We start from the raw sequence: 21953 nt of genomic DNA, 5'->3' as shown, positions 1-21953 counted from the left end.
AGACCCCCAACCCCCTCCCCCCACAGCCCGCACCCCCACAGACCCCCAACCCCTTCACCCAACACCTCACACCCCATACCCCTCACAGCCCCCCAACGCCCTTCCCTCGTACCCCCCCAACCCCCTCACCCATCACCTCACACCCCGTACCACCTCACAGTCCCCCAACCCCCTCCTCCCACAGCCCGCACCCCCCACAGACCCCCAACCCCTTCACCCATCACCTCACATCCCGTACCCCCCACAGCCCCCCAACCCATCACCCCACAACCCCCTCACCCCACAACCCCCCAACTCCCTCACACATCACCTCAAACCCCATACCCCCCACAGCCCCCCAAATCCCTCACCCCACAGCCCCCCAACCCGTCACCCCACAACTCGCAACCCCCTCCCCCCACAGCCCCTCACCCATCACCTCACACCCCATACCACCTCACAGCCCCCAACCCCCTCCCCCCGCCGCCCCAACCCGTCACCCCACCGCCCGTACCCCCCACAGCCCCCCAACTCCCTCCCCCCACAGCCCGCACCCCCCACAGACCCCCAACCCCTTCACCCATCACCTCACACCCCGTACCCCCCGCAGCCCCCCAACTAGTCACCTCACACCCCGTACCCCTCACAGCCCCCAACCCCCTCCCCTCGTACCCCCTCACAGCCCCCCAACCCGTCACCCCACAGCCCCCTCACCCATCACCTCACACCCCGAACCCCCACAGCCCCCCAACCCCTTCACCGCATACCCCCTCACAGCCCCCCCAACCCCCTCACCCCGCAGCCCCCCAACTACCTCCCCTTGTACCTCCCCACAACCCCCCAATCCGTCACCCCACCGCCCGCAGCCCCCACAACCCCCCAACTTGTCACCCATCACCTCACACCCCGTACCCCCCACAGCCCCCCAACTCCCTCACCCCGTACCCTCTCACAGCCCCCCAACCCCCTCCCCCCACAGCCCGCACCCCCCCGCAGCCCCCCAACCCCCTCCTCTCGTACCCCCTCACAGCCCCGCAACTCCCGCCCACCCTAACCCATCACCCCACAGCCTGCACCCCACACAGCCCCCCAACCCCCTCACCCATCACCTCACACCCTGTACCCCCAACAGCCCCCCAACCCCCTCACCTCATACCCTCACAGCCCCCCAACTCCCTCCCCCAACCCATCACCCCACAGCCCCCCAACCCCCTCACCTCATACCCTCTCACAGCCCCCCAACTCCCTCCCCCAACCCGTCACCCCACAGCCCACAGCTCCCACAGCCCCCCAACCCCCTCACTTCATACCCCCTCACAACCCCCCAACTCCCTCCCACCCTAACCCATCACCTCACACCCCGTACCCCCACAACCCTCCAACTCCCTCCCACCCTAACCCATCACCCCATAGCCCACACCCCCCACAGCCCCCTTCATACCCTAATCCATCACCTCACACCCCGTACCTCTTCACAGCCCCCAACCCCCCTCACACCCTAACCCATCACCTCACACCCTATACCCCCCCTCAGTCCCCAAACCCATCTCCTCACAGCCCTACAGCGCCCTTCCCCCATCACCCCACAGCCCCCAAGCTCCCCAACCCCAAAACTCCCTCACACCCTAACCCATCACCTCACAGCCCTGCAGCGCCCTTCCACCCACCTCACCCCATAACCCATCACCCCACAGCCCAACCCTCCTACCCCCTCACACCTTAAGCCATCACCCTACACCCTGTACCCCCAAACCCCTCACACCCTAACCCATCACCCCACAGCCTGAACCCCCACAGCCCCCCCAACCCCCTCACACCTTAACCCTTCATCCCACAGCCCCCAATTCCCCCATCCTCACACCCCACAGCCCCCAATCCACCCAGTCCTGACACCTCACAGCCCTCAAAACCTCCTCACATCCAAACCCATCACCCCCCATAGCCCCAACCTCCTCTGTCCCCTCCCTCACACCCCACACCCCTAACCCCAATTCACACCTAAACCATCACCCTCCTTAGCCCCCAAACCTCCTCTGCCCCCGCCCTCAAACCCCATAGCCCCCGAACCCCGCTCAGTCCCCTTTCCTAACATGTCAGAGCCCCAGAATACAATCCCAAAAGCATCTCCTGAAGCCCTTCACACCCTAAAGCATCATCCTCCCCAGCCCACAATTCCCAGTCCGCAAACCCTCTCACCCTAAACCATCACTCCTTCCACAGCCTGACCCACACCCCAATAGCACAGCTCCCCACTCTTCCTTAGCCCTATAACGCCCTTACCCCTTCAACCTCTACTACCACATACTCAAACTGTCCCTTACACCATTACCCATAGCACCTCCACAGCCCCAAGCTCCCTCACCTCTAAACCTAACACTACACACCTCCATAGCCCCCTAAGCCGCTAAACCTAACACCCCCAGCCAAATCCCCATACCCCCTAAATCTAACACCCCCACAGGCTCCCATATCCCCACCCCAATACCACAGACCCAAACTCCTGCTCTCTAAAGCCATAACAACCGCATAACTCCCCAATCCCCACCTTGAACACTACAGCACCCGAATCCCTTTACCTCTACATTCATTAGCTCTCTACACACCTCAACCCCATCAAAGCCCCACAAATCCCACTCCCCCCAAAAATCAGTGACACCCCATAATAACCCTTCACCTGAACACCACATTCTCGCCAAATCTCTTAAACCCCGTAACTTCACAACTGTTTCAGCCACACCACCTCCCACACGGCTGGAAGTCTGCCCTGCTGCCCCCAGAGACCCCACTTTTCTCTTAAACCCGTAACATTCTTATAAACCTCAGATCCCCCCAAATTCCACTCATCCCTAATCCCCAACCCTCAAAACCCCATAGCTCTTAACTCCTGTCCCCCCAAAACACTCATTCCTAATCCTGCAATGCTACACAGTCCCCTTCACCCCACCATAGAATCATAGAATATCAGGGTTGGAAGGGACCTCAGGAGGTCATCTAGTCCAACCCCCTGCTCAAAGCAGGACCAATCCCCAACTAAAATCATCCCAGCCAGGGCTTTGTCAAGCCTGATCTTAAAAACTTCTAAGGAAGGAGATTCCACCACCTCCCTAGGTAACCCATTCCAGTGCTTCACCACCCTCCTAGTGAAACAGTTTTTCCTAATATCCAACCTAAATCTCCCGCACTGCAACTTGAGACCATTACTCCTCGTTCTGTCATCTGCTACCACTGAGAACAGTCTAGATTCATCCTCTTTGGAACCCCCTTTCAGGTAGTTATTTTTGTTGCCCTCCACTGGACGTTTTCCAATTTTTCCACATCCTTCTTGTAGTGTGGGGCCCAAAACTGGACACAGTACTCCAGATGAGGCCCCACCAATGTCGAATAGAGGGGAACGATCACGTCCCTCGATCTGCTGGCAATGCCCCTACTTATACATCCCAAAATTGGCCTTCTTGGCAACAACGGAACACTGTTGACTCATATCCAGCTTCTCGTCCACTGTAACCCCTAGGTCCTTTTCTGCAGAACTGCTGCCAAGCCATTCGGTCCCTAGTCTGTAGCGGTGAATGGGATTCTTCCATCCTAAGTGCAGGACTCTGCACTTGTCCTTGTTGAACCTCATCAGATTTCTTTTGGCCCTATCCTCCAATTTGTCTAGCTCCCTCTGTATCCTATCCCTACCCTCCAGCGTATCTACCTCTCCTCCCAGTTTAGTGTCATCTGCAAACTTGCTGAGGGTGCAATCCACACCATCCTCCAGATCATTAATGAAGATATTGAACAAAACCGGCCCCAGGACCGACCCTTGGGGCACTCCACTTGATGCCGGCTGCCAACTAGACATGGAGCCATTGATCACTACCCATTGAGCCCAACAATCTAGCCAGCTTTCTATCCACCTTATAGTCCATTCATCCAGCCCATATTTCTTTAACTTACTGACAAGAATACTGTGGGAGACCATGTCAAAAGCTTTGCTAAAGTCAAGAAACAACACGTCCTCATCCACAGAGCCAGTTATCTGGTCATAGAAGGCAATTAGATTAGTCAGGCATGACTTGCCCTTGGTGAATCCATGCTGACTGTTCCTGTTCACTTTCCTCTCCTCTAAGTGCTTCAGAATTGATTCCTTGAGGACCTGCTCCATGATTTTTCCAGGGACTGAGGTGAGGCTGACTGGCCTGTAGTTCCCAGGATCCTCCTCCTTCCCTTTTTTAAAGATGGGCACTACATTAGCCTTTTTCCAGTCGTCCAGGACCTCCCCCAATCGCCATGAGTTTTCAAAGATAATGGCCAAGGGCTCTGCAATCACATCCGCCAACTTCTTTAGCACTCTCGAATGCAGCGCATCCGGCCCCATGGACTTGTGCTCGTCCAGCTTTTCTAAATAGTCCCGAACCACTTCTTTCTCCACAGGGGGCTGGTCACCTCCTCCCCATGCTGTGCTGCCCAGTGCAGCAGTCTGGGAGCTGACCTCGTTCGTGAAGACAGAGGCAAAAAAAGCATTGAGTACATTAGCTTTTTCCACATCCTCTGTCACTAGTTGCCTCCCTCATTCAAGTAAGGGGCCCACACTTTCCTTGACTTTCTTCTTGTTGCTAACATACCTGAAGAAACCCTTCTTGTTACTCTTAACATCTCTTGCGAGCTGCACCTCCAGGTGTGATTTGGCCTTCCTGATTTCACTCCTGCATGCTCGAGCAATATTTTTATACTCTTCCCTGGTCATTTGTCCAGTCTTCCACTTCTTGTAAGCTTCTTTTTTGTAAAAAGGAGTACTTGTTCCGATGAAGTGAGCTGTAGCTCTCGAAAGCTCATGCTCAAATAAATTTGTTAGTCTCTAAGGTGCCACAAGTGCTCCATTTCTTTTTGCGAATACAGACTAACACGGCTGCTACTCTGAAATGTGGCACCTTAGAGACTAACAAATTTATCTGAGCATGAGCTTTCGTGAGCTACAGCTCACTTCATCAGATGCATTCAGTGGAAAATACAGTGGGGAGATTTATATACACAGAGAACATGAAACAATGGGTGTTACCATACACACTGTAATGAGAGTGATCACTTAAGGTGAGCTATTACCAGCAGGAGAGTGGAGGCGGGGGGGAGGGAGAACCACATATCTATTCAGGGGACACCATCATAGGGCCTAGTCACATCAGCCACACTATCAGAGGCTCCAGAGTAGTACTCCTTTTCTTATCAGAGGCTCGTTCACCTGCACATCTACCAATGTGCCAGCAATGCCCCTCTGCCATGTACATTGGTCAAACTGGACAATCTCTACGTAAAAGAATAAATGGACACAAATCAGACATCAAGAATTATAACATTCAAAAACCAGTCGGAGAACACTTCAATCTCTTTGGTCACTCGATTACAGACCTAAAAGTTGCAATTCTTCAACAAAAAAACTTCAGAAACAAACTCCAATGAGAGACTGCTGAATTGGAATTAATTTGCAAACTGGATACAATTAACTAAGGCTTGAATAAAGACTGGGAGTGGATGGGCTATTACACAAAGTAAAACTATTTCCCCATGTTTATTCCCCCCAGCCCCCACTGTTCCTCAGACTTTCTTGTCAACTGCTGGAAATGGCCCACCTTGATCATCACTACAAAAGGTTTTCCCCCCGCCCCCCCACTCCGCTCTCCTGCTGGTAATAGCTCACCTTACCTGATCACTCTCGTTACAGTGTGTATGGTAACACCCATTGTTTCATGTTCTCTATGTATATAAATCTCCCCACTGTATTTTCCACTGAATGCATCCGATGAAGTGAGCTGTAGCTCACGAAAGCTTATGCTCAAATAAATTTGTTAGTCTCTAAGGTGCCACAAGTCCTCCTTTTAGTTTTGCGGATACAGACTAACACGGCTGCTTCTCTGAAACCTTCTTTTTTGTGTAATCCATCACAACACCCATAGCCCCTCTCACCCCCTACTCCCATAACTACCACCACAGTATAACATTCCTTGTGGCCAGTCACTGCACCATCAACTTGCAGCCCCTTCCAAACCATAACACCATTATAATACAAACCCATTTGCTCGGCTCAAACCCCATTATAACAACTCCCACAGCAGCACCACCACCAGTGTGTGTGCCCTCCTCCAATTAGGCTGTTAACAGCCACCTGGGTGATGGTCACAACTTCAAGCCAGTTGTAGCTCACCTCCCACTAGACACCTTCCCCTTACAGACCCAGTGTAACTGTAGCTCCCCCAAATAACCACAGATCTAACCAAGCAAACAGTAACAAGTCAAATTGTTTTGTTATTTTATTTTATAAATGTTTGTAGTGAATTTAGTGCTGGTGGAAGTTGGTGAGCTGACCACCCTGGAAACTGAAGGCCTCTGTTTATCCACAGGATAGGTTAAGTTTCCCTAACCCACACCATGTTTCACCTCTCTGATGGAGGGACCACCCACAGGCAAAACAGGAGAGTTCAGTCTGCCTGGCTCACTCAATCCTTTCGCTCTCTGGGTGAGAGGTGGGATACTTGTACCACTTGGAAACAGACTGAGATCACACTTATTTCATATATGTCACAAAACACCCTCAAGACTGTAACCATTTTGATCACTACTGACCTGGTCCAAACTTCAAATAGTGTCCTGGCTTTGATGAAAATCGATAAAAGAAACTAAGGATAGGACATGTCCTGCTACCTAGATAATTTAACGATGAAGAGCATGGATATAGGGAATAATGCTGCAGCAGAAACACTCAGAAATGGACTTGAAGTGCATCGGAATAGAGTCTGAGTCTCTACAGCCATAACTGGTACATAAGGCAGCAAGGGTAACATAGGCTGGCTGAATCATCAATTTCCTGCTGTGCAGTTTGAGTCACATCCCTACTATTATTGTGGTTGCTATTTCTGTCAGTTTCTCTTTGACGTTTTTACCATCTATTGTGGAAGTGGGTAGGTAAAGGGCACAGCCCACTGTGACGTTAATGAACTGATGGTTAAAGTCTTTGCCCCCAAAGTTTCATCTGGAATCAGCAGAATTGGATAGTGGGGAAACAAGCACAGAATTTGGCCTCTTATATTTAAAATTTCACAACTGTGTATGGTCAGGATTCAAGGTCCATTCAGTTCTCTGGAAGCTTTGGGAAATGAGTGACAAAGACATGGATCACACATTAGTCAGGGGAGAAACATGTTTTGAGTGAGACATGTCCAAGAGATCTCCCACACTCAGGAAACAGGTTCCATTGGCCTGAGTCTGGGTGGTGCAATAAGGAGCCTCTTCCCCCTTCACAGCAATAACCAGGGTCAGCAAAGCCTGAAGCAACAGAAGCTGGAGTCCAGGAAGTGTCAACCTGTGCAAGCAATTGCTGAAATGGCATCAGCAACATAAGACACTGCTGCCGGGTGTAGGCAGGAGGCAGCCTCCTGGGTGTTGGCTGGCAGTCGGGGCATCATGTTCAAGCTCAGGTTCCTGTAGTTTTATGAATGACTGTAGCCCTCTGTCCCCACTGGAGTGCTGCTACTCTTTGTGTGTCGCAGGACCTCTTGCAATTGTGTCTCAGGGACTCCAGTTCAAATGCGTTCAGTTTACAAGTTGTTTTTGACAACCAGAGAGATACTAAAATTGCAACAGGTCTATCTTTATTCATTGTTTTATTTGGAGTTTTAAGTTTAATCTTTATTCTTATTTACCAGTGCAAAGTCTGACTAAAAATGTCACCAGAATTTTCTTGTAGGGAAGGCAAAGCTTAAACACTGAAGACACACTTGCCTTCTACAGGCGCAAAAACATGGACCCAATCCCACAAGCAGATCTTTGCAGACAGATCTCTGAAGAATTCAATTGATTTCAGTGGCAGCATGCAGGATCCCGGGGCTGTTTTGGAAAATCTCACTATAGCCTCTTCCAGTTAGCTGGAAAGTTTCAGGGTACGTTTGTTTTTAAAGTCTCACTATCAGTCATGTTCGCTACATTAGCCTACTGCTGTGTGGGACGTTAGGTTCCAGAATGCAGGTATGCCTGCTTCTCATTTCCTTTAAGTCTGTCCCTTCTGGAATTGAAGGGGTGACAACTGCCAGCACCTCAGAGGAATCTTCCAAATTAATTTGCAGTTATGACCTGCTGCAAGCAGGATTTAAACCAAGGTGACCAGCTACAACAGCTACTGTCAAGGGAGGAAGAGAGAGAGAGAGAGAGAGAGAGAGTGTGTGTGTGTGTGTGCAAATGTACAACACCCTAAATCATTAACTGGTCATATATGTATACTATACTTAAATACTGTAGAACCAGAAGTCTCAGGGGACACCCAGAGTACGTCTACATGGCAAGCAGAAACCAGCAGCAGAGCCTGGGCCTACAGAATTGGGATCACAGGGTTCATGCTGCAGTGCTAAAATAGCTGTGTAGACATTCAGGCTCAGGGGGGAGCTTGGGCTCTGAAGTTATTTTGAGCACTGCAGCATGGAGCCCTGTGAGCCTGAGTCTGTAGACCCAGGCTCTGAGACTCAGTGCCACAGCTTTCTGCTTGCTTTGTAGATGTATCCTCAAAGCCTTCATCTAGTCAGAAGCTTGGATAGCTGGAGACTATCACATTTACAATTAGCTTATTCTGTTTTATGCTAAAAACAGTATATGCTTTACCCTTCTTTAGTGCCTTCTATAAAAGATCTCAAAGAGCTTCACACATTCATTAAACAAACTTCACAATCCTTTGGTGAGAGCGGGAAGTAGCACTGTCTCCACTTTAAGGGAGAGTAGAATCAGGGCATAAAGAGGAAGTGACTTTCTCCAGAATACACAGCAAGTCAGCAGCAGAACTGAAAATAGGAATTAGACCTGAGTCCTTCTGCCCTCCTGTAACCAGAGGGCAACACTCCCCTACTATTTAATGAAGTAAACAGGAATGTTCACTTCCTTCCCTCAGTGTCCAACTTCCTGACAGTACTCTCCAAGCTGTAGGCCCTCTCCCCACCACAGGCGGTTCTCAAATTTCCCAAAGCTAGAGATGTCTTTTCATTTGGCGGGGAAAAGTGACTCTCATAAGGTCCACAAACTTTACTGACAACATTCAAACACTCTGATACACCCTTGTGAATTTCCATATGCCCTAGCTTGAGAACCTCTAACAACTTTCCCTAGGGACCTCTCCAGCCAACTCCTTTGTGACTCCACTTGTTCTCCATGATGCCCAGGCGCTCCTACAGAAAGAGGAGCACACTAGGAAGGCTTCTCACTGCGAGCTAGAGGATGCTTCCTTGAGTATCTCCACCATCTCAGAACCCCAATTTGTATTCTGCAGATAGACATGTCAACTGTAACCTAACCTATAACCTCAAACAGGCCTATAACTCATTTCACTAGACCATTATTAATTATGGTAAAGTGCTTCACAGAAGACATAAGAATAAAAAGACAACCCCTACCCCAGAGAGTTTACAGATTAGATTTTAGCCATCATACGACCAGTAATGGTGACAAATTGTAGGGGGAGAATGGAATGAGGAAGGATGAGGTTTACAGCAATAAGAGCAGAGTCATGTGCACATATTGTGGGCTCTGTATGCCTTTGGAAATAAAAAAATTAAAAAGTCTATATTCTGAGCAGTGATTCTGTTCCCATTAGCAGGTCCATCACAAATACATGTTCTCAAACTCTAACTATGTCCAAGGCAGGAAGTTGCAGTGTAGGATCAGCCCCAGCAGCCAGTAGGACAGGAAGTATCCCAGAATGCATTTGGTGAGAGGGGAACTTATTCTCCAGTTCAGCAGTAATCTCATGATGGGGTTTTCAGAAATCCCTTTTCTGAACAATCCAAGAAAAGAGCTGCCTACACTGGGCTTTTCAGAGAGGGATGCTGCAGTCTGGATAGCAGTTCCTTCTTTCCACAGCAAAGGTTCATAGTTCTGGAGCAGATGAGCAGAGAACCAGTACAAGATTGGTGTAGACGAGCCTAGGAACCTGGTTAGAACCTGAAAACAACAGGGGTAAAAAAAAGCACATTAATTATGTGCCTGTGACTCTAAGTCACCCTGATTCTGAAGAATGAAAGGTGCAATCTATCTGCCTCAAACAGACTACTGACAAATTGGAGTGAAATATAGGCCCACTTTATGGTGCTAGAATTTATTATAAAATAATATGAAATAAAATGTCTCTCAGCTCAGGGTTACGTTTATAAAGATGTCTGTGAAAGCAGCCAAGTAACCTCCAGGTTACAGAAAAACACAGCAACAGTTTACTTGCCACAGCTCTGCAGAAATCTCTACTAAAACCTCTACAGAGCCCTATTCCTGAGCAGAGCTACAGCAAAGACTTGAATCGTGCTATCTTCCCCAAGGAAAATGAGACAGCCAGACCCTAAATAAGAAGATGACTATTTTACATTTATGAAGAGCCTTACATCTCAGAGGATCCCAAAGCACTTTATAAATGCTATGCATGCAGCATCACTAAAATGCAACCATCTCTGTGGATGACAACAACAGCTAGCTGGTACACAGCACTCTGCAGAACAGTGTGGAGAGGGGAAACAATGGCCTAAAATGACTCCCTTTGCTCTTCTGGAAAGAAGTTAGTGCAATATAAGATAGTACCTCACCCACTCTGTAATATCCTGGAACTAACATGGCTACAACTACACAGCAAACAACTTCTTGAAAGTGACAAGGACCCCCCTTTCCCCCCCCACCCATGTACTAAATTGAATGGCAGCAGTTTGTCTCCTGTGAAGGATAAAGGCATCATTCCTGTGAAGGTTCCATGGCATCCCCTCTAGCATGTATGTCCTATAACCCTCCTGAACCCTGAAGGGTCTAGAGTAATTGGAGGGACAGACTATTAGCACATAGGAGGAATCCAGAGACATTCTCCACTAATCCCTGCCTGCTGAACACATGCAAACATTTACACCCATAGATCTGCTGGGGATCTGCCAAAGCAATGTCAGAGACTGAAGAGGTTATTTAACAGGATTCCAAGTGAGAGGGGACAGACTCCGGAAGGAGGAGTCCTGCTCATACATTGGGAGGCAGGGGAAGAGAGAGAGAGTACCTCCTGCATGTGAGTTCTTAAAACACTTCTAGAGATTGGTACAGGGTTACAGAGCTTTTCGTTTCCAGGTCACCAGTACAAGCCCAGCCCAAGGTGGCAGTGGCCCAAAGTCTTTACCCCCGACAGCTGACTAGCAGCACTTTGCTGTCCTGGTGATAAGCATGTTACAAACACCATCCATTAGATAAGTGGCCAAAGTGAAACAAGCCGGTGGTTCCTAGTGCTTAAGTGTCCCCATCACACCTGGCACCTAATGGGCCTCCTTTTAGGCAGTGTCAATGAAAGAAAAGGAACTAAATGGCCAGGGAAACTGAACAGTCATCTCTGACCTGGAAGTGGTTCCTACAGAGCAGGATGAAATGTGCTGAGAGAGAAGCTTGCACTGCTCCCGTCCTTGTTCTGTGGCTAGACAAATTCCATCTCCATGGCTCTCAATCTATCACCTTGCCCACCGCATTAAATTCCTTTAAAGACACCACTGCCATACGCTGCTTCAAATGTCTCACCTGCACATGCATGCAGAGGATTCCAAAGGCCAGAAGAGCCGTGGCATGGACCACGTAAACGAAGACACTGAAGCAACGAAATCCATCCACTGGCTTATCAGAGTCTTCTCCTTTCCTTCCTTCATTCTTTCTTCTCACTAGCCCAAGCACTGAGCAGTACTGGGGATTTGCAGTGAGGTAGAACCAGGTGGCCCAAGAGCCCAGCACAGTAACCGGCGCAGCTAGCAGGAAGTTGGGTACCTGTTTAGGTTCAAAGTACCTTAGAAAGCCCACATTCCAGTAAACATCTTGAATATAAGAATAGACCACAGGGAGCCCCTGGGAGCACCACACAGGTTTCACCCCATTCACGGCCGCTAGACGATACCCCTTATCCACAGCCAGCTGCAAGAGCGGCCTGGGAACAGCATGTTCAGAGCCGGTGTCAGGATTGCAGAATCTCAAGTAGGCATAGGACTGAAACAAAGCAAATGGGAAAAAGACCCCAGCAGACATCAGAACCACTGAAGCTGCAAAGCGGAAGAGTTGTCTCCAAACATTAGGCAGCTTCATTACAGTCCCAGCACCTGCCTGGAGTTCGAGGGCAAGGTCTTTACTCTGGGAATAGATGAGGAAGCCAGTGTTGATCACCCCGTTGGAGCGCACACCAGCAGCAAGGGAGAAGAGTAGTCCGCTGGTCCAGCTCTGTCCTTTCTCTAGCTGCAGCATGGCAGTGAACACCAGGAAAGCAAACATGCTTTCTGAGTAAGCGGCTGTCATGAACACATTGGCAGGGGTGAGGCAGAAGAGGACAGCAGAGAGGAAGGCCATCCTGCGACACCGCAGCACCACGCACCCCAGCTCATAGAGGACAGCAGCTGCCAGGACTGAGAGGAGAGCATTCAAAAACACCGCTGACAAGAGCAGGCGGCTCCGTAAACACAGTAGCCCTTGCAGGGGCCACAGTGTTACCTCTGCCACAGCTCGCACACTGAGGGGGTACACTGGGAAGAAGGCAAAGTTGTGCTCGTACAGGTAGCCATGCTCAGCTATGAACAAGAAGTGCTCTGCATCCCAGTGTGACAAGCCTCCCAACAGCCATTCTGACAACCAGTCACAGAGGCTGGGTTCTGACAGGCGGGGAGGAGAGAAGGCATCTGCTGCATGATCCGGGATCAAGAAGTTAAACAGGGCCTGGAAGAGAGAAGGAGAGAACTGAAATTAACCAAGCATTCTATTGTGACTTCCAGCATTGAAGACAGTCAAATGGAGTCCCAAGCGGGAGGAGGACTCCAGGGACTCAAAGTGTTAACTCCAAGAAGGGAGAATAAATAGGAGCCAAGAAATGCAGGCTAAGGGTATGTTTACACTGCAAAGAAATGTGTTAGCAGCTCAAGTTCAAGGCCAGGCTCCCCATGGGCTTTAACTCGAGATGCTAATCTGAGTTGCCGAGTCTTCGCTGCTCTTTTAGCCCAAGTTAGTGAATGTTGGTTAGCTATCCTGATTTAAAAGTACACTTTTTTTTTGTTTTTGGCAGTGTAGCATACCTTGAGTATCGGGAAAAGGTTCGAAGTGGTGAGACCTATCGGACAACAACACAGTCTCTGGTGAAAACCCAAATCATTTGGAACATTCAAATCTAGACCAGCCAACACTCTGGCAAATATGCAGGGAAAAATCCAAATCTTGCATTAACCTCTGTGGTGCAGGAGGTGGGAAATGGAGATGAATTAGCAGGTCTTTTCTTTCTGTAATGGCTGTGATTCTGTAGCTCGCTATGAAGCACAGTTTATTCATTTCTACTCCAGAACAGCTCTAACTCTGTACGTACTAGTGAATGTACTACTATAGCAACTTCCATCTAAACCTCTCCAACTGCTTTACAATGATTATTTCACAACCCCACATGCTGGTGAGATAGACATTTTGACCCCCACTTTATACATGGGGAAACTGAGGCACGGAGAGGGGAAGTCTTTCCGATGTCACACAGCAGGTGAATGCAGTGCCCAGGCCCCTTCTCCAGCCACTAGATCACACTCCCATTGTCTCTGCTGCTTAGCATGCTGCTGTTGGAGCTGACACACAGGTGTCCCCTGACCTTCATATTAGAAAGGTGAACGGGACTCTCAACAAACTAGCCCCGTTGTGAGTTTGCGGCATTCACCATGTTTTAACAGATGAGAGAAAAACAGAAAGCTCAAGAGGCTAGGGTCTAAATTTTAAAGCACTGTAATATCCAGCCAGATGAAAGTCATGCATCTGACTGAGCAGTCCTGAAGCTTAAAATGCGGAATTAGGGGTGTCCCTTGTTCAATTATGTCAGTGTTGGCACTAACAGGGGAAGGAGAACAGAAAAAAAGAAAGGGCTGCATTTAACAAACTGTAATTAAAAACATAAATGTTGATGCTTTACAGTGAAACCTACATTACCAGGAAACTGGCTGGCTTGGGAGACTTTTTCAGATATGGAGCCTTTCATCTCTCAGATGATTGTTCAAATCCATCCCAACCCAGCAGAAACCAAAAGTTGTTACTATCAGCTGGCTGTTTGGTGGCGCTCAATATCTTTCCCAGTTAGACTGGTTTCACTTCACAAAAGCCAAAATAGCTGGGTTCCTTGTTGACAGTCTCAGCAGACACACTAAGGAGTGAATGGGCCATGAGTAGGATCCTACCAAATTCATAGGGTTGTGAAAAATGCATCACGGACTGTGAAATCTGGTCTCCCCACATAAAATGATTAGGGGTCTTGGCAACAAAAATGATTAGGGGTCTGGAACACACGACTTATGAGGAGAGGCTGAGGGAACTGGGATTGTTTAGTCTGCGGAAGAGAAGAATGAGGGGGGATTTGATAGCTGCTTTCAACTACCTGAGAGGTGGTTCCAGAGAGGATGGTTCTAGACTATTCTCAGTGGTAGAAGAGGACAGGACAAGGAGTAATGGTCTCAAGTTGCAGTGGGAGAGGTTTAGGTTGGATATTAGGAAAAACTTTTTCACTAAGAGGGTGGTGAAACACTGGAATGCGTTACCTAGGGAGGTGGTAGAATCTCCTTCCTTGGAAGTTTTTAAGGTCAGGCTTGACAAAGCCTTGGCTGGGATGATTTGATTGGGGATTGGTCCTGCTTTGAGCAGGGGGTTGGACTAGATGACCTCCTGAGGTCCCTTCCAACCCTGATATTCTATGATTCTATGAAAATCTGGTCTTTTGTGTACTTTTAGCTTATACTATACAGATTTCATGGGGGAGACCAGCGTTTCTCAACTGGGGATCCCAACGCAAAAAATGGTCATGGGTTGTTTTTTTTTGCAAGGTTATTGTAGGGGGGTCACGGTATTGCCACCCTTACTCCTGCACTGCCTTCAGACCTGGGTGGCCAGAGAGCGGAAGCTGCTGGCCAGGTGCCCAGCTCTGAAGGCAGTGCCCTGCAAGCAGCAGAAACGCAGAAGTAAGGGTGGCAATACCATACCATAATGGCAGGTTTCAGAGTAGCAGCCATGTTAGTCTGTATTCGTAAAAAGAAAAGGAGTACTTGTGGCACCTTAAAGACGAACAAATTTATTAGAGCATAAGCTTTTGTGACACGAAAGCTTATGCTCTAATAAATTTGTTAGTTTCTAAGGTGCCACAAGTACTCATTTTCTTTTTACGAATACCATACCATGCCACCCTTACTTCTGCACTGCTGCCTTCACAGTTAGGTCAGGACCCCTACAGTTACAACCCCATGAAATTTCAGAGTTAAATATCTGAAATCATGAAATTTATAATTTTTTAAATCCTATGACCATGAAATTGACCATAATGGACCGTGAATTTGGTAGGGCCCTAGCCATGAGCACTGAGATGTCCTCATGTCTAGAGATAGTGCCTCTAGGCTTGAGACTTGGGAATTGTTTGAGTGGGAAGATTAATGTACCTGTTTTGTGGATAAACAGGGGACTTCAGTCTATAGAACTGTCAATACAGCCTCTTGCAACAGCAGTGAATTCACACAAAAGTTTTAATTTAAAAGTAAATTAACCATGTCAAACTTCTATTTGACAGCAACATGACTTCCCAGATGCTGCTTGTAGGCCTCTGCATTAGAAGTCCAATAACACTCAGGAAGATCGTGATAGCTCAGAATACACCCTGCAGTACTGAGGAGGTAACTCTGAAGTAGTATATTACATTTAGTACAATGTCTTGTGTTCATTAGGAGACTTGCCTGGAGCACAAGTGTCAGGGCTCTGCAACACACTGCAAACCGGATGACCTCTCGAAAATAGGGGTCTCTTCTATTCATCAGTTTCATTACGACCTTGGAAGTTGCCTCAGTGGGTCACTGCTGCTTTCGGCAGGGGAAATTTTCTCTCTGGCTTTTGAAACCTGAATTAAACACAGAGCTCAGGAACACAAAGAGGTATTGCAGGCTTCAGCTATGTTTGTAAGTTACAGATCTTTACTTACTGGCCAACAGTACTTCCCTTATAAACCTCAGGCTGTAAACTTGAAGAATGTTCCTTCTGAAAGAGACCATGGTTCAGGGGACACCATAGAACAGGAGTGGGTAAACTACGGCCTGCGATTTAATCTGGCCCTTGAGCTCCTGCTGGGGAGCGGGGTCTGGGGCTTGCCCTGCGCTCACGCTCCAGATGGGGAGTGGGGTACGCTCCACGCGCATGTGCTATGACTCCCGGAAACAGCGGCATGTTTCCCCTCTGGCTCCTATGTTTAGGGGCAGCTAGGGGACTCTGCGCGTTGCCCCTGCCCCAAATGCCACCCCTGCAACTCCCATTGGCCATCCTGTATTTGTTCTGGAGAGCATAAAACTTCAGCCTTTAGGACTATCAAACCAACACCTTCCAACATCATTGAATTCATTGACCATTGCAAGGTGAGGGCTGGAATCCCCTCAGTGTCTCACACCTACTACTTAAGCCCTCCATAGAACAGAAAAATCACTGTCCTGACATATTTACAGAACTCTATTCTCTCACTGCTCTTCTAATGCTCTGGCAGGGGTTCCTGCTCACTAGAGCGAGGGGAACTGCTTGACTCAAGCAAATGACATATGCTAAGGGGACTTTTATCTCCCCATACCTTAACTAGAGGATTTAAGCCAGTTTAACACACACCTTAGTATTCTTGGCTGACATTTTCAGAGCAGATATGACAGGGTGGGCAAACTACGGCCTGGGGGCCACATCTGGCCCTTCACACGTTTTAATCTGGCCCTCGAGCTCCCGCCGGGGAGCAGGGTCCGGGGCTTGCGCCGCTCCCGCTGGGGAATGGGGCTGGCCCTGCTCCACGCGGCTCCTGGAAACAGCAGCATGTCCCTGCTCCGGCTCCTATGCGTAGGAGCAGCCAGGGGCTCTGCACGCTGCCCCCACCCCAAGCGTAGCCCCCACAGCTCCCATTGGCTGGGAACCACGGCCAATGGGAGCTGCAGGGGCGGAGCCTGCAGACAAGGCAATGCACAGAGCTGCCTGGCCATGCCTCTGTGTAGGAGCCAGAAGGGGGACATGCCGCTGCTTCCAGGAGCTGCTTGAAGTAAGCATTGCCCAGAGCCTGCACCCCTGCCCCAGCCCTGATCCCTCTCCCACCCTCCAAACCCCCCTCGGTCGCAGCCCGGATCACCCTCCTGCATCCCCAACTCCTCATCCCCAGCGAGAGTCCTCACCCCCCCATCCCACTCCCCTGCCCGGAGCCCCCTAAACTCCTCATTTCTGGCATTGCCCAGAGTCCACACCCCCAGCTGGAGCCCTCATCCCCTCCCACGCCCCAACCCCCAATTTCATGAGCATTCATGGCCCGCCATACAATTTCCATACCCAGATGTGGTCCTCGGGCCAAACAGTTTGCCCACCCCTGAGATATGATCAGAACAGGCTCATGGTCATGGAAGGCAGCTAAGTAAACTCCAGATCGGCAGTTCTCTAGGGAGCTTTAGGATAACATGAGTCTTTCCTTGGTTCCCATAGCCCTTAATGCCTTGTTGCTTTGAGAAATGGTAGGTGCTAGGTTGCCTGTAGGTTCACACTCTGTGCTCCACTCAGTAATTTTACTGATTCCATTTTCTAAAATACACACAAAGAGTTCAAAGCACTTTACAAACTTTCATGAATTAGGCCTCAAAACACCTTGTGAGATAAAGAAGTGGCATTATCTTTATTTCACAGGTGGGCAAAACGGAGAAACAGAGAGGTAAAGTGACTCACCCAAGGACACAGAGCAGGCCAGTGGCCAAACCAAGAACAACAGCCTAAATATGCTGAGTCCCAGTTCTAGGCTTTAACCATTAGTTTATGCTTCCTGTTTTCTCACGCACAAAGCTTTTGGTTTTGCTGATATACCTCTGTCCCTCCCAAACATTTATAGCACCAGACAAATAAAGTAATAAACATGGGGAATACAATACCGAATCGTGAAGTTATAATTTATTATGGTGGGGGATTTCAGCCTAGATTACATTCTATTAAAGCACATTCACAGCTGTAAATCCTATTAAAGAACATAAGATATTTTTTGCCCCTGATGTTTATCACCACTTTGGATATTTAAAAAATCCTAAAATGAATATGCCAAGAAGGTTCAGATCAATCCATAAGAAAATCCTGTTTCTGTCAGCACACAGCACACCCTCTATCAGAAGGCAGCAAAGCCTAGAAAAAGCTACAATCCACAACCACCATATTGATAGAGAACACAGTGTTGCATGGGTCTAGATGTCTTTACACAAAAAGCACCACCAAGTGTTGCTCACAGGACCACAAGAACACCAGGGTGGATAGAAAAGGGACACAAGGAGCAAAGGTGGGTAAAAAAAAAATCTTCATAGAAGAAAAGTCAAATCTTATGCAAAATTAAAGGTGAATTTCTAACAGTGTTCAGTATTTCTAACCAGTTCCTTGTTTTTGGACAGGAATTCCCTTTGCCTCACCCCATTATGCTATCAGTAAGGGTATGAACCTCAATCAAACAGATGTTAGATAAATCATCAGGTAAATTAAAACAAATTATGGAAGAGCTATAAAATCTGTAGTGGTGACTGTCCACCACCAGGGGGCAGTACACTCTTACTACATTGGCACTTCCTCCCTCCATATACTATGGCAATCAGATTCTGGTTAGGTTATAGGATTCCTAATAGGAAATCCATTCCAGTGTACACACTGGAAACACTTATAACACAATGATTTAGGCATCTCTCAGTATTTTTGCAATCTTCCTTCAGATTAAAGGGACTTCTGAATTAAAAATATATTTACAAGAACGTGCTTCTCACCAACATCATAGATGAGTAAAACAACAGTAGAAATCCAATTTACTTTTCACCATTTATTCTGCTTACTGTTTGCATTTATAAAGTTTGGATAATAGAGAGCCTAGTCATTTTCACATTTGTTCCTAGTCAGCTTCAGTGTCTGGTCCTGAGGCACAAGACTAAAATATATGGTTGTAGCCACCGCACTATTTATTTATTTTAAAAACATTTTCCATTCAAATACTTTTTAAAAAAAGGGAACATTTCTATTGATCATAGTTTTTCTAAAAGCTTATTTGTGCAAAATTTATGCACTGGGTCAAAAATTAACATGGTGCTATCCCTGTATAATTAATTTGAAAGAACTGGCCCATTGGACCACACCCAGAGTTGATTTAAAGGGTACAAATTCACTGAAGTCAAGAGAGCTGCACCTGCTTACAGCAGGTCTGAAAATGGTCCAATTAATCTTGCACACAATGGTATACTCCAATTATTTTGCCTTTTTCTAACACACATTTTCCAGTGTGTCTGGAAATACTACTGTACCTGACCACAATAAGAGAAATTAGACTTAAAAAAAATCACTTCACAAGACTCACTTGTATCAAACCAAGTAACTTTTGTTTGTTTGTTTGTGAACTCAAACTCATTACTTTGCTGCTGCTTCTTTCAGATGGCTAAAACTGACAAAGCCTGCACCTGGCATTTAAATTAAAATGATAAAAATGAAACAAAATTATTCCTCCTCACTTTGGAGATAAATTAAATCCTGCAATTTGCAAAGACTCCAGCAGAGGTTAGATCACTGTGGAAGCCCTGAATAGGAACATTTTCAAGGTTGGAAGACAATTACTTAAATAGCTTGTGTGTTTATTAATGGATTATTATTAAACACCATAGAATACAAGCAGCATTTATAGACACAAAAGGGCCTCAACCCCAGAACAGGTCACTTCAAGTGTTTCCATTAAATACATTCACTTCTGTTGTTATAAATCTTCCTAGTAGGGTTGTAGACTAGAGAATGCTTCAGTATCTCATGATTTACTCCTAGGTCTCAGATGATGTGTTTGGGCAGGGAGAGCTCATCTTTTCACTCCACTTTTTTTTAATTAACTAACCCCTTTTAAAAAGGTCAGTTTGAATGTTGACAACCCCAAGAGTAAAAAAATCATGACATGCAACCCAGCCCTTCCAAAATTAGTTTTGTTTAAATGTCAGGAGATTTTTTAAAAAGTTAATCCCAGGGTCTGAGTCTGACTTCTGAACTCTTACTGGAAAGCCCCTAGCACTTATTCGTGTATGTGTTTCCAGATGACCGTCAGCCTGAGATGAACAACTATTGCACCCATTTCCCTACTACTTTTCTCTTTCATTGTCAGATCTCCCTGCAGCTACAGAACACTCTGGGCATCCTCTCCTTCCAGGACTGAGAAGGTGGGGGAATCAGGGAACTGGTTTCCATTTAATTCCCTCTATATAATTCACAGGTTGTCAAAGAACAGAAAAGGGACAAAAAACAGCAAACCAGTTTTGTGCTTGAATTTTTAAACACATTAACTGAGAAGACTGTAAACGCTGTGTAGACACTCCACAAATATTTGTTGTGAGTTGTATTTAGGCTGCAGCCCAGGGTTAAAAAACAAACATTTTTGTCCTGTGTCCACTTGAATTTACAGTGACATTAGTTAAGATGACTAAAGATCCCTGTGTGGCCATACTCTCATAGGTGGATACAGAACACTAAGTACTGCATATCCCGGAGGAAAAGGGTAGGACATTCCAAAAAGTGAAAAGAGTTGTAGCTGTTTCCAGGCCTCAGAGCTGGCCTTATCCCTTCTCTCCCCTCCCCCACAGACCCCACACTAAGTTTTATGGGCGCTGCTTTCCCATGTGTCCAGGCCCACTCATTGGGGAAGGAGAGCAATTTTAAAACAGATTGTGAAGTGTCCCGCCCTGCAGACACATTCCTATTGCCAAGGGATCGGGCACTGTGTGTGACTGTAAAGGCTCCCAGGGCTGGGGGGGGGACGACGAGGAAGAAGTTCCCTCATTCAAAATGTCCCAGGGTAGGAAAGTCCCTCCAGGGGTCTCTCCTCCTCACACAAACCCAGTGCTGGCAATGCGGGGGGAAGAACAAGGTCTGGAGACTGGGAGGGATTAAGAGGTCTCTAAGGAGGGGGGAGGGGTTGGTACAGGGGGACACAGGGAAAGCAGCAAACTGTGGGGCAAGGGGCAATGGGGTTCTGGGTGGGGAGGGGCCAGGGGGCGAGTCTCTCTGGGGCGGGGGGCTCTGGGTGGGGAGGGGCCATGGAGCGAGGGCTGGGGCGAGTCTCTCTGGGGCGGGGGGCTCTGGGTGGGGAGGGGCCAGGGGGCGAGTCTCTCTGGGGCGGGGGGCTCTGGGTGGGAAGGGGCCAGGGGGCGAGTCTCTCTGAGGCGGGGGGCTCTGGGTGGGGAGGGGCCATGGAGCGAGGGCTGGGGGCGAGTCTCTCTGGGGCGGGGGGCTCTGGGTGGGGAGGGGCCAGGGGGCGAGTCGCTCTGGGGCCCCCCAGCAGTGAAAGGCCGGGGGGGGGGGGCAGGGAGGGTCTCGGCGGGCGAGTCCCCGCCCGGGGCTCCTGGCGCGAGGGGGAGAGTCTCGGAGCTGCCCCCGCCCCCCCGCCCGCTCTCAGGGGCTGCAGCGCCCCGGCCCCTCCCCCACCTGAGCACTCAGCGCGGGGCTCCCACTCCGGCTCCATCCCGCCGCCACCCAGGCACCGCCCCCTCACTTCCGCCCCGCAGCGAGCACTTCCGGAGGCACGCGGCTTTCGGCGCCTGCGCCGTAGGACGGAGCGAAGCCGCCTGCCGGCCCGGGCCGCGCACGCGGCGTCCGCGGGGCGGGGGGCGGCCCTCTTTGCCTCGCCCCAGAGCGGCTGCGGCGCCCGCCCGACCCGCGGGGCTCCAGCGGCCCCCCCGCCCCGAGCTGCGGGGGCAGGATCCGTGACTCAGCGCCAGCTCCGGGCCCTGGGGCCCCCGCTCCCTGGCAGCCGCTGGGCCCCGTCCAGCCGGCCCTCAGCCGCTCCCGCCTTCCAGCCGCCGCCAGCCCTGCGCGCTGAGGTGCCCCCCCCGGGCGGGGAGCCCCGCTGCCCCCCCCGCCGGGCTGCCCCCGCTGAACGGACACCGCGCAGCCAGCGACGTGGGGGGGCGGAAAAAGGAGCCCGG

At 49.1% G+C, this 21953-nt stretch overlaps 1 protein-coding gene across 3 annotated transcripts; it reads right to left on the bottom strand.

Moving 5' to 3' along the window:
• Positions 1–7582: 7582 nt before the first annotated feature.
• Positions 7583–21603, bottom strand: PIGV (phosphatidylinositol glycan anchor biosynthesis class V). 3 transcript variants are annotated; one of them, XM_037882025.2, is made up of 5 exons: positions 21454–21522; positions 15956–16011; positions 15714–15874; positions 11521–12693; positions 7583–9933 (listed from the first exon to the last, which is right to left on the bottom strand). In XM_037882025.2, exons 3-5 carry the CDS (start codon positions 15798–15800, stop codon positions 9622–9624), a joined length of 1572 nt encoding a protein of 523 aa, XP_037737953.1. In that variant the 5' UTR covers positions 15801–15874; positions 15956–16011; positions 21454–21522; the 3' UTR covers positions 7583–9621. The 3 variants fall into 3 exon arrangements, with proteins under 3 accessions (XP_037737953.1, XP_037737952.1, XP_043388218.1); XM_037882024.2 differs by lacking the exon at positions 15956–16011 and having other exon boundaries at positions 21454–21603; XM_043532283.1 differs by lacking the exon at positions 21454–21522 and having other exon boundaries at positions 15956–16871.
• Positions 21604–21953: the final 350 nt, after the last annotated feature.

The sequence above is a fragment of the Chelonia mydas genome, chromosome 19 (genome assembly GCF_015237465.2).
Source record: "Chelonia mydas isolate rCheMyd1 chromosome 19, rCheMyd1.pri.v2, whole genome shotgun sequence".
Classification (NCBI taxonomy): Eukaryota; Metazoa; Chordata; order Testudines; family Cheloniidae; genus Chelonia; species Chelonia mydas.
The sequence above is the reverse complement of the archived record's forward strand: the minus strand, read 5'-3'. Positions and strand labels throughout refer to the sequence as shown.

Excerpts from the sequence above, each read along its gene's own strand:
- PIGV (XM_037882024.2), bottom strand. The coding sequence starts at position 15,800 with ATGAAACTGATGAATAGAAGAGACCCCTATTTTCGAGAGGTCATCCGG. Across the intron at positions 12,694-15,713 it reads CCCTGACACTTGTGCTCCAG|GCCCTGTTTAACTTCTTGAT; the intron begins GCAAGTCTCCTA and ends TCTCTCTTCCAG. Across the intron at positions 9,934-11,520 it reads TCCTCTGCATGCATGTGCAG|GTTCTAACCAGGTTCCTAGG; the intron begins GTGAGACATTTG and ends TGTTGTTTTCAG.